Source organism: Orycteropus afer, unplaced genomic scaffold (genome assembly GCF_000298275.1).
Source record: "Orycteropus afer afer isolate SDZICR_OR568_19922 unplaced genomic scaffold, OryAfe1.0 scaffold00302, whole genome shotgun sequence".
Taxonomy (NCBI): Eukaryota; Metazoa; Chordata; class Mammalia; order Tubulidentata; family Orycteropodidae; genus Orycteropus; species Orycteropus afer.
The window spans coordinates 2,957,179-2,969,425 of NW_006921889.1; the positions used below are offsets into that span (position 1 = coordinate 2,957,179).

Consider the following 12,247-nt stretch of genomic DNA (forward strand, 5'->3'; position numbering starts at 1 on the left):
CTGCCTCCAGGAGGCCTCCTTTTGAGCCCGGAAGGGTGGTCAAACTAGCCAATCATAGCATCAGAACTCTAAGCACGTGAGAGAGAGTGGGAACCTCCCAGAACATTGTATTGTGCCACGCCCAACAGAAATAACCCAGGTGGATAGCTCCTCAGTTGCTCATAGAAAATCCCACCTTGGAGTTTACAAAGACTTATGGGTGGAAAAGCCACACTAAGTAATTTACTACACTGCACGTGGTCTTTGTGAACTTCCACCATGGTGTACCGTGGTCAAGGCCAGAAAGTGCAGAAGGTGATGGTGCAGCCCATCAACCTCATCTTCAGATACTTGCAAAATGGATCCTGAATTAAGGTGTGGCTCTATGAGCAAGTGAATATGCGGATAGAGGGCTGTATCGTAGGTTTTGATGAGTACATGAAGCTCATATTAGATGATGCAGAACAGATTCATTCTAAAACAAAGTCAAGAAAACAGTTGGGTCAGATCATGCTAAAAGGAGGCAATATTACTCTGCTACTAAGTGTATCCAACTAGAAATGATCAATGAAGTGAGAAGTTGTTGAGGGCAATAGTATTCCCCCCTCTTTCTTTTTTAACTGTGTGTTATGAATATAGCTCTAAAATACGTGTTCATATTGTTTTGATTACCCTTATGTTATTACCAGATTATAATAAATGCTGTGGGGTTTTTTTTTTTTTTTTTTTTTTAAAGAATAAATGCTCTGAGTGTCCAAATAGATTTTTGCTCAGTAACATTTCACTCTGCTGTGGAGGTGTTAAGAGCAAAATGTTCAAGCTGGGGAAAAGTATTTGAACTCCAGCTCTTTCACCTACTGTGACCTGAGCTGGTCAGCCTGTACATGAAAGGGGGAACGAAGGCTGGGAGAGGCAGACTGAAATGTCCCACATGTGCACTCTGGGAAAAAGTGATCATGGGCCTTCTGATCCATTTAACATTCTTAGTGTGGATTTGGCCTATAGTGAGAACTCAGCACATGGTGGACATTATTGCGTTAGTGGTAATGGTAGCCAGTATTTTTATAGATCCTAAATTTGAGCTCTGGTGGCTTAGTGCCTAAGGCATCTGACTGCTAACCAGAAGGCTGGCAGTTTAAACTCTCCAGCCACTCCTCGGAAGGAAGGTTGGGCAATCTACTTCCACGTAGATACCACCTCGGAAACCCAAGGAAGGGTTGCTATGAGTAGAATTGACTCAACAGCAGTGAGTTTGATTTTTTTTTGAGTTTATTAATAAATATTCAAAGGAGGAGACTTCTGGTAAGATGGAAGAATAGGCAGACAAGCTACCCAGACCCTGTTCAACAAAGAAAAGAGAAACCAATTGACAAAGATACAGAAGATAATCCCGGAGCCCTGAGCTTTGAAAGGAAGGATACAGAGGTGGATTAGGCACCAACTAGTGGAAAAACCTGAATGAAACTGTGAGTACAGAGACAGTCGGATCAGTGGACTGTCAGCTACTCTAACAGGACCAACACCCTGAATATTTCCAAGTGGTGTTGGGACCTGAGAATTGACCTAAAGATCAACACTGGTTGCCAAGGACTGCAGGGATGACTGCTCTGGTGGCCTTTGACTAAGAAGGGAAGCAGCAAGGAGGGAGACAAGCTGAGCTGTAGACTTTCTGCTATCTGGAGGGTGTAGCCATTTTGATTGTTTACAAGTAACAGACATTTTGGATATTTAAAGTAACTGAGGGAGTGGCCATTTTGGACATTTAAAGTGACCGAGGGCACAGCCATTTGGAATGTTTACAAACAGTGGCCATTTTGGATGTTTAAAGTGACCGAGGGCACATCCATTTTGAATCTTTACAAGCGGTGGCCATTTTGGATTTTAAAGTGACAGCATTCTCATTCGGATTCCAGGGACCTAAGAATAAGCTCCATTTGCCAAAGACAGCAGGGACATAAGGGAGGCTGACAGCGCGAAAGGAGACAGGTGGTGAGTGTATAAGTGCTGCCAACTACTAAATAGAGGAGCACGGTACCCTGCTTACTTAGATAAAATCCAAAGAAAACAAAAATTGTGGGCAAGTCAGTTCAACATAAAATCACCAATTAAATATAAACACAAAAACATCATAATGCCTTGGAGATAACAGCATCACAGTCCACACAAAGAAGCAAGATAAAGCAGGAGAAACAAGGGACCACAATACAGATCCAAAACACATCCCTGAGGAAAATGTAGCATTGGAACTCCCTGATAAGGAATTCAAAAGAGTTATATTTAGGTATCTTCAACGAATCGAGAGAGAGATCAAGGAAAACACTGACAAAATTGAAGAAAACACAGATGAAACCCTAGAACAATTTCAAAAGACAATATAAGAACAAAATGACAAAATAAATGAAAAATTAGAAATGATACAAAATCTACACATAGAAATCCAGAGGATTAATACTAAAATTTCAGAAATAGATAACACATCGAATGGGCAAAGGAGTAGAATTGAATCAATGGAAGGCAGAATTAGTGAGTTTGAAGGCAAATACATCAATACTTCTTCAGAAAGCGATCAGTCAGAAAAACTATCAAAATGAAGAAAGCCTAAGGTTCATGTGGGATACAATCAAAAGAAATAATCTATGTGTAATTGGGATTCCAGAACAGGAAGAGACAAATAAAACCACACAAAAAAATGGTAGAAGATTTGTTTGGAAAGAATTTTCCTGGTATGATGAAAAATGAGAATATATCCATTTAAGAAGTCTGATGAACCCCAAACAGGGTAGTAGACCCCAAAAGAAAATCACCAAGGCATATCATCATCAAACTCACCAAAACCAAAGACAGATAAAGAATCCTGAAAGCAGCACGGGAAATACTAAAAGTTACCCACAAGGGGTAACCAATAAGACAGCTCAGATTTCTTGGCAGAAACCATGCAGGCGAGAAGACAATGGGATGATATATATATAAAACCCTGAAAGAGAAAAACTTCCAACCAATAATTATGTATGCAGCAAAATTGTCCCTTGGATATGTTGGTGAAATTAGTACATTTCCAGAGAAGCAAAAATTAAGGGAATTTGTTAAAACCAGACCAATCTTACAAGAGATGCTAAAGGGAGTCCTTTGGACAGAGAACCAACAACAGCAAACAACAACTGACCATTAACACACATTGTGACATAACTCAGAAACAACCCAGCTATGGAAGTGTCCAAAGTAAATGAGCCTACAAGATTGTAAACAGGGAACCAGAGACATCAATTGACAAATGAGGACAACTACAAACCAAAAAGAGGGAAATAATTGTGTAGTTACAGAACTTGTAAATGGCAGGGAAGTCAAGAAAACTACAAGATAGAAGAGACTGTTCTAAATTGGGAAAAAAATTATAAATCACAGGGTAACCTCAAAAATGATAAACCTTCACATCAAAATAAAATAGAGGACCAGCACGAATATTTAGCAAATACTAACACAATAACAGTGAAGGAAATGAGAACACGATAATGATAAAACAAGCTCAGCACAGAAAATTGTATGGAACAAAGAAATCAACACCACAAAAAAGCACGTAACAATTATGACAGCAACAAATCCATAATTGTCGATAGTTACATATTTGGCAAGGGGCTTACCTCTAAGATTTATAGAAAACTGTAGCGCCTCAACACCAAAAGAATTAACAATCCAATTGCAAAATGGGCAGAAGACATGAACAGACACTTCACCAACGAGGATATTCAGGTGGCCAGGTAATACATGAAGAGATGCTCACGATCAATGGCCATCAGAGAAATGCAAATCAAAACAACAATGAGATACCATCACACCCCAGCACTGATGGCAGTGTTCAATGAGACAGAAAATAACAAATGCTGTCAGGGATGTGGAGAGATTGGGACTCTCATACACTGCTAGGGGGACCGTGAAGTGATACCACCACTGTGGAAAGCAGTATGGCAATTCCTTAGAAAGCTGGAATTGGAGATAGCATTTGACCCAGCAATCCCATTAGTAGGTATATATCCTAGAGAGGTGAGAGCCAGGACAGGAACAGATATATGCACACCCATGTTCATTGCAGCATTCTTTACAACAGCAAAAAGATGGAAACAACCTATATGCCCATCAGCGGAAGAGTGGATGACCAAACTATGGTATATACACATGGTGGAATGCTGTGTAGCACTAAAGAATAATGTAGAGTCTGCAAAACACCACGTAATATGGATGAACTTGGAGGACATTATGCTGAGTGAAATAAGTCAATCACTGAAGGACAAAAAATATAGTATTAGTTTGTTGTTGTGGAGGGTCAAGGAAAGGTTTATATATGGAGGGAAACTTTCTTTGTTGGTTGCCAGGGGTAGGAGGGGTGAGGAGGGAGCACTGCAAAAAAAAAAAAAATTCATTGACCCATGTTACTTTTATTTTGTGTTTTCACTGTACATAAATTATATTTCAATAAAATGCATTACATAAATATATATTCAAAGGAGATTTTTGTTGAATTGTGTACATACAAATACGAAATTATTTTTTTGTAATCAATTGTTTAAAGAGCAGTAGAAAGGAAGAGTTAATGCTTGATGGTGTGTCGGAGGAGTTTTGCATTATGTTTTTAATAAGACCTACACTTGCTGGAGGAGTTTTTGTAAGGGGTCTGCAAAATAGAAGACAATTTTTAGAATTATGTGGGCTGTAAGAATTTACTTACTGTCTTTCTTAGGTGTAAATGCCTAATATAAAGCTTGATGTAAGTACAATTTTTACATACTGATTTTAGATTCTAAAAACATCATATTTTCTTTTCTTCTTAAATCAGTAGTTTAGATTTTTCTTATCTAGTTACCAGGAAGGACTATCTTCTCAAAGCTTCAAGAATCCGACCTACGTTTCAAATAGAATGTTCTCAGTATGCATGAAGGTGAATGTAAGGGCGATATTCCGTGAACCCACCTTATTTTCTAATGGCTGATGTTTGTCTTAATACAACTTGACAACTCTTGGGTTACTTATCATTATGAGTTCTTTTCTAGGAGGCACTCCAAAAAATACGACAGAAGAACACAATGAGGAGAGAAGTAACAGTGGAGCTAAGTAGCCAAGGATTCTGGAAGACTGGCATCCGTTCTGATGTTTGTCAGGTGACGACGTGTCTGAGAACACAATTATGCCCATATATCTCTTCCTTAAAAATGTATCTGGGGAAAAAAAAGAAAAAAAAAATGTATCTGGGGAGGAAATCCTAATTCTGACACGAGTCCTCTGTTGAATGTACTACCTTGAGGCCAACTGGAACACTAACCCCCAATTGTTTGCTATCTTTTGGGTTTTCTATTTGTTGGCTTTAGAGCTGTTTTGTGTGATTCTGGGTATGCGTGAAGGGTTGGTGATACATTGGGAAGCTTGCTTAGTAATGTTAAATTCAGACTCTTCACTTTGGGTGAAAACCAGCCTATCCTTCAAATGTGCCTGCATATGTGAAGTGCACATAAAAAGGCTTATACAAAAGAGGTCATTCCCCAGCTGTGCAGACAGACTTCTGAAAGTAGTGTGTACAGACTTTCTAAATTGATGACTAAAATTTATATTAGAGAGAACTGAAGACATTATTAAACAGAATCACTATAAGTCCCGTATTTGAGCCAAATGATAGTATTTTATTTTCCTTGTCTGAACTCAGTAGGCATGACTCGCTAATGAATATTTTGTTTTCTCTGTGGATAGGATTGGTGTATGTTATTTGTTGTTGTTAGGTGCTATCGAGTCAATGCCAACTCCTGGTGACCCTATGTACAACAGAAAGAAACACTGCCTGGTCCCACACCATCCTCACAGTCATTGCTATGCTTGAGGCCATCGTCTCAGCCACCGTGTCAATCCTTCTCACTGAGGGTCTTCTCTTTTTTCCCTGACCCTCTATGTCACCAAGCATGATACCCTTCTCTAGGGATTGGTCCCTTCTGCCAACATGACCAGAGTACAAGAGATGAAGTATAGCCATTCCTGCTTCTGAGGAGCATTCTGATTGTACTTCTTCCAGGACAGACTTGTTCGTTCTTTTAGCAGTCCATGGTACATTTAATATTCTTCACTGACACCACAATTCTAAAGCATCAATTCTTCTGCGGTCTTCCACATTCATTGTCTAGGTCTCAGATGCATATGAGCCTATTGAAAATATGGCTTGGGCCAGGCATACCTTAGTCTTCACAGTGACATCTTTGCCCTTTAACATTTTAAAGAGGTCTTTTGCAGCAATCTTCTCAGTGCAGTATGTCATTTGAGTTCTTGACTGCTGCCTCCATGGGCGTTGATTGTAGATCCAAGTAAAATGAATTCCTGGACAATTTCATTCTTTTCTCCATTTATCATGATGTTGCTTATTGGCCCAGTTGTGAGGAATTTTGTTTTCTTTATGTTGAGGTATAATCCATACTGAAGGGTGTAATATCTGATCTTCCTCATTAAGTGCTTCAAGTTCTCTTCACTTTCAGCAAGAAAGATTGTGTCTTCTGCATCACAGGTTGTTAATGGGTCTTCTTTCAGTCCTGATGCTGTGTTCTTCTTCATATAGTCCAGCTGCTTGGGTTATTAGCTCAGTACACAGATTGAGTAAATAAGGTGAAAGAATACAACCCTGATTCACACCTTGCTTGATTTTAAACCATGCACTGTCCCACTGTTGTGTTTGAACTCCTGCCTCTTGGTCTATATACAGATTCTACATTGAGCACATTTAAATGTTCTGGCATTCCCATTCTACGCAATGTTACCCATAATTTGTAGTGGAATATCTTTGCATAGTCAGTAAACTACAGGTAAACATCCTCCTGGTATTCTCTGCTTTCAGCCAAGATCCATCTGAATCTGCAGTGCTATCCATTGGTCTACACCCTCTTCCGAATGTGGCTTGAATTTCTGGCTGCTCCCTGTTGATGTACTTTTGCAGCCATTTTTGAACTATCTTTATTAAAATTTTACTCAGATGTGATATTAATGATATTGTTCAATAATGTCCTCATTCTTTTGGATCTTCTTTCTTTGGAATTGGCACAGATATTTACCTCTTCCAATTGGCCAGGTAGCTGTCTTCCAAATTACTTGGCATAAATAAGTGAGCGCCCCCAGCACTGCATACATTTGTTGAACATCTCAGTGGGTATTCCGTCAGTTCCCACAACCTTGTTTTCCACCAATTTCTTCAGTGCAGCTTGGACTTCTTTCTTCCATACCATCAGTTCTTGATCATGTGCTACCTTCTGATAGGTCTGGATATTGACCAATTCTTTTTTGTAAAGTATCTCCGTATTCCTGCCATCTTCTTATGGTGCTTCCTACATCCTTTAATATTTTTCCCATAGAATCCTTCAGTATTGTTGCTACTCAAGGCTTCAATTTTTTCTTTGTTTCTTTCAACTTGGGAAATGCCAAGTGTGTTCTTTCCCTTTGATTTTCCAACCCCAGGTCTTTGTACATTTCATTATAATACTTTACCTTGTCTTCTCAAACTGCCCTTTGAAATCTGTACAGCTTTTACTTCCTCATGTTTTCCATTCATTTTGCCTACTCTTCATTTAAGGGCAAGTTTCAGAGTCTCTTCTGACTTCTCTTTTGGTCTTCTCTCCCTTTCTTGCATTTTTGATGACCTTTTGTTTTTTTCGTGTATGATGCCCTTGACATCATTCATCTGTTCTTTGGTCACTGGTGTCCTGTCACTGGTGTCAGAAGGTCTCTAAATTCAAATGAGATATGCTTTAAGTATATTTTGGCTCTTGTGGACTTGTTTTAATTTTCTTTAGCTTCAACTTCAATTTGCATATCAACAGTTGATGGTTTGTTCCGCAGTCATCTCCTGGCTTTGTTCTCACTGATGATATTGAGCTTTTCCATCATCTGTTTCCACAGATGTAGTTGATTTGATTCTTGTATATTCCATCTGGTGAGGTACATGTATGCAGCTGTCATTTATGTTATTGAAAAAAGATAATCGCAATGAATAAGTCATTGGTTTTGCAAAATTCTGTCATGTGATCTCTAGTGTCATTTCTATCAACAAGGCCATAATTTCCAACTACCAGTGTCTCTTCTTTGTTTCCAACATTCCCATTCAAATCAGTAGTAAATATCAATACATCTTGATTGCGTGTTTGTCAAATTCAGACAGTGGAAGTTGCTAAGTATCTTCAAGTTCTTCATCTTTGGCTATAATGGTTGGTGCATAAACCGAAAACCAAACTCAGTGCTATTGAGTCAATTCTGACTCACAGCAGCCCCCTTTGGGTTTCTGAGGAGGTGGTAAAACTTTATGGAAGTAGATTGCCCGGTCTTCCTTCTGCAGGGTGGCTGGTGGGTTTGAACCTTCAACCTTCTGATTAGCAGTCAGATGCCTTAGGCACTACTCCATAAGAGCTCCTAAGTGGTTGGTGCATAAATTTGAATAATAGTAGTGTTAAGTAGCCTTCCTTATAGGTGTTTGACTATTTTCTTATAACTGACAACATTATACTTCAGGATAGATCTTGAAATGTTCTTTTTAATGATGTACGTAACACTGTTCCTTTTCAATTTGTCATTCCTGGAGTTGTAAACCAGAGAAAACCAAACCCATTGTCATCAAGTTGATTCTGACTCATAGTGACCCCCATTGGATTGCCAAGGCAGTAAATCTTTTTTATTTTTAATTATTAGTTTTATTTTAAGAGCTTGTTTTACATTCAACATCACGCATACATTTAGTTTCATTCCCCATTGGCCATGTCCAACCCTAACCCAGTCTCCTCCCCTCCCTATCCTGCAACCCTCCCCCAGTGCCCCTCATAATTATGCACTCCTGTTTGACCTGCATTTCCTCAGTTTGAATGTTGGTGCTCTGGTGTCCCATGGTCTTTTGCTCTAAGGGATGTATTATCATTGAGTGTGTGGGTGCAGCATCCTGGGTCGAGTGGTCTGTGTGTACATCTTGTTAACTATTGGGCTGAGATCCTGCCCCTGGGGGTGAGTTTTATCCCAGGTGCCGAATGTACTTCAGGGCCATAGTATTAGGAGTCTCACCAGATTTCATCTGACCAGTAATTCTGGTCATTATTGAAGTTTTAGACTTTGTTCCACATTTTCCCTCCCACTCTATCCAGGATCTCCAGATTTGATTCTTTCCTGAGTGATTGACATTGGTAGCTGGGCACCATCCAGTTCTTCTGGTCTCAAGGGCCATCATGTCCTAGGGCTGATTGCTTCTAAATGCCCTTGTTTTGTTTTGTTTTGTTTTGCATTCTTCTTCACTTCCGATGCTAGGAGACCATTAGCTGCATCTTAGATGGCTGCTTGAAAGCTTTTAAGACCCTAGTCGCTACTCACCAATGTAGGATGTGGAGCAACCTTTTATGTATTTTGTTGTGCCAGTTGAGTCTGGTGTACCCCAATACTATGGTCCTGAGGTAGTAGCTCTATTGGATCTCTCTCCCATAGTGTCAGGGTGTCTGTGAGGGATTACTCTGTGACTGTCTTCTATTATTTCTGTAAGGACTTCAGGTATTTTGTATCACTGGTGTCTATACAAGATTAGGCTCAGCTGAGTCTATCCTTGGTCTAGAGTATACCTCTATTCACTGACTCCTGTCTGATCGTCTCAAGTGTTTATGTGTTTATCTGTATAGCCTACTGTTTGGTGTTAATGGCTTTGTGGTATTGTGGACACATTGATTGGTTTTAGCATCTGTCATCTATCTCTTATTTGCACAGTTCAGTGTCCTCTCATTTCCCAGTGTTATCAGGGTGGTCATATATCCTTCCCATATATACCTCCCCCTACCCATGTCAGCATGTAAGCCCAAATAGCCCTAAATTAATCCCTCCCATTCCCTCCCCATCCTGGTAACCTACTAGGTGAGTTCCCTTTCCCAAGCAAACCCTTCTCTGTCTTTTTACAATAATGGGCTCATACAGTACTTGTCCTTCTGCGATTGACTTATTTCACTCATAATGTCCTCCAGGTTCATCCACGTTGTGAGATGATTCGCATATCCCTCATTGTTCTTTAATGTGGCATAGTATTCCATTGTGTGCATGTACCATAATTTGGTTATCCACTTCTCCATTGATGGGCATTTAGGTTGTTGCCATTTCTTTGCTATGGTGAATTGTGCTGCAGTGAACATAGGTGTACGTATGTCTGTTCGTGCGTTGTCTCTCACCTCTTTAGGATATATTCCTAGTAATGGAATTGCTGGGTCAAATGGTACTTCTATCTTCAGTTTTTTAAGGAAACACCATACTATTTGCCACAATGGTTGTACCATTTTACATTCCCACCAGCAGTGCACAAGAGTTCTAATCTCTCCATAACTCCACCAGCATTTGTTACTATCTGATCTTTTGAACTTGGCTATTATTGCTGGGGTGAGATGATATCTCATTGTTGTTTTGATTTGCATCTCTCTAATGATTAATGATTGTGAACAATTTCTCATGTGTTTGTTCACTGCTTGTATATCTTCTTTGGTGAAGTGTCTGTTCAAGTCTTTTGCCCATTTGTGAACTGTGTTATTTGTCTTTTTGGTGTTGAGGTGTTGAATGAAGTTTTCTCTAGATTTTGGAGATAAGTCCTTTGTCAGATATGCCATAGGCAAATATTTTCTCCCAATCTGTAGGTTCTCTTTTTACCCTTTTGATGAAATATTTTGATGCACATAATAATTTAATTTTCAAAAGATCCCAGTTATCTAGCTTCTCTTCTATCTCCTCCACATTCTGGGTTGTCTTGACAGTTTATTTATGCTGTAAATTAGGGCTCCTAGATTTGCCCCTATTTTATCTTTGATGCATTTTATAGTTTTGGGTTTTACATTTAAGTCTTTGATCCAGCTTGAGTTTGTTTTTGTGTATGGGGTGAGGTATGGGTCTTGTTTCATTTTTCTACAGGTGGATATCCAGTTTTGCCAGCACCATTTGTTAAAGAGGTTATCTCTTCCCCATTTAATGGGCTTTGGGCCTTTGTCAAAGATCAGTTGTCCACAGATGGATGGGTCTATATATGGACTTTCAATTCTGTTCCATCGGTCTATCCCAAGGCAGTAAATCTTTACAGAAGTAGATCGCCTCATCTTTCTCCCACAGAGAAGCTGGTGAGTTTTAACTGCCAACCTTCTAGTTAGCAGTCAAATGCCTTAGGTACTTGTACTACCGGAGCCTCTTCCCAGCATTGTAGGCCATATGATTATCAGATTCAAAATGGCCAATACCAGTCCATTTCAGCTCGCTAACACCTAAGATACCAATCTTTATGCATTCTTCTTCAGTTTTTACAACTTCCAATTTTCCCAGATTTATAGTTTGTACATTCTGTGCTCCATTTATTAATGGATATTTGCTGCTGTTTCTTCCCATTTTAAGTCATGTCACATCAGTAAATGAAGGTCCTGAAAGCTTTACTCCTTCCTTGTCTTTAAGGTTGGCAGCTCTCCCCCAGTTGTATTTTCAGTGCCTGCCAATATGAGGGGTTCACCTGGCATTATATCAGACAGTGTTTCCCTGCCATTCATAAAGTCATCAGTGGCAGTTTTTTAAGAAGTGGACCTGGCCATGTCCTTCTTCCCAGTCTGTCTTAGTCTAGAAGCTCTGCTAAAACCTGTTCACCATGGGTGACTCCACTAGTGTTTGAAATACTGGTGGCATAGCTTCCAGCATCACATCCACACACAAGCCATCACAGCATGACAAACTGGCAAATGGGTGGTGGTTATACATATTAAAATAAAGCCAAACGCATTGACATCCAGTTGATTCCGACTCATAGCGACTCCCATTGAGTTTCCAAGGCAGTAAATCTTTATAGAAGTAGGTTGCCCAGTCTTCCCATCACAGAGTGGCTGTTGTTATTGTTGTTGTTGTTAGGTGCCGTCGAGTCGTTTCCAACTCATAACAATCCCATGCACAGCAGAACGAAACACTGCCAGATCCTGCATCAGCTCCATGATCCCTGCTATACTTGAGCCCATCATCGCAGCCACTGTGTCAATCCATCTCGTTGAAGGCCTCCCCCTCTTTTGTCAACCCTCCACCTTACCAAGCATGACATCCTTCTTCAAGGAATGGTCCTTTCTGACAACATGACCAAAATAGGTGAGACAAAGTCTGGCCATTCTCGCTTCCAAGGAGCATTTCGGGTGCACTTCCTCCAGGACAGATCTGTTAGTTCTTTTAGCAGTCCATGGTACTTTCAGCATTCTTCGCCAGTACCACAACTCAAAAGCATCAACTCTTC

At 39.9% G+C, this 12,247-nt stretch overlaps 1 protein-coding gene across 1 annotated transcript in view; it reads left to right on the plus strand.

Annotated features, from left to right (window-relative positions):
• DROSHA (drosha ribonuclease III) overlaps positions 1-12,247 on the plus strand; it is a 246,149-nt gene that overhangs the window by 116,704 nt on the left and 117,198 nt on the right. Inside the window, exon 17 of the mRNA XM_007951608.2 lies at positions 5,022-5,129. Within this exon, the coding sequence (XP_007949799.2) occupies positions 5,022-5,129 (108 nt within the window). The remainder of the gene's footprint in view (positions 1-5,021; positions 5,130-12,247) is intronic.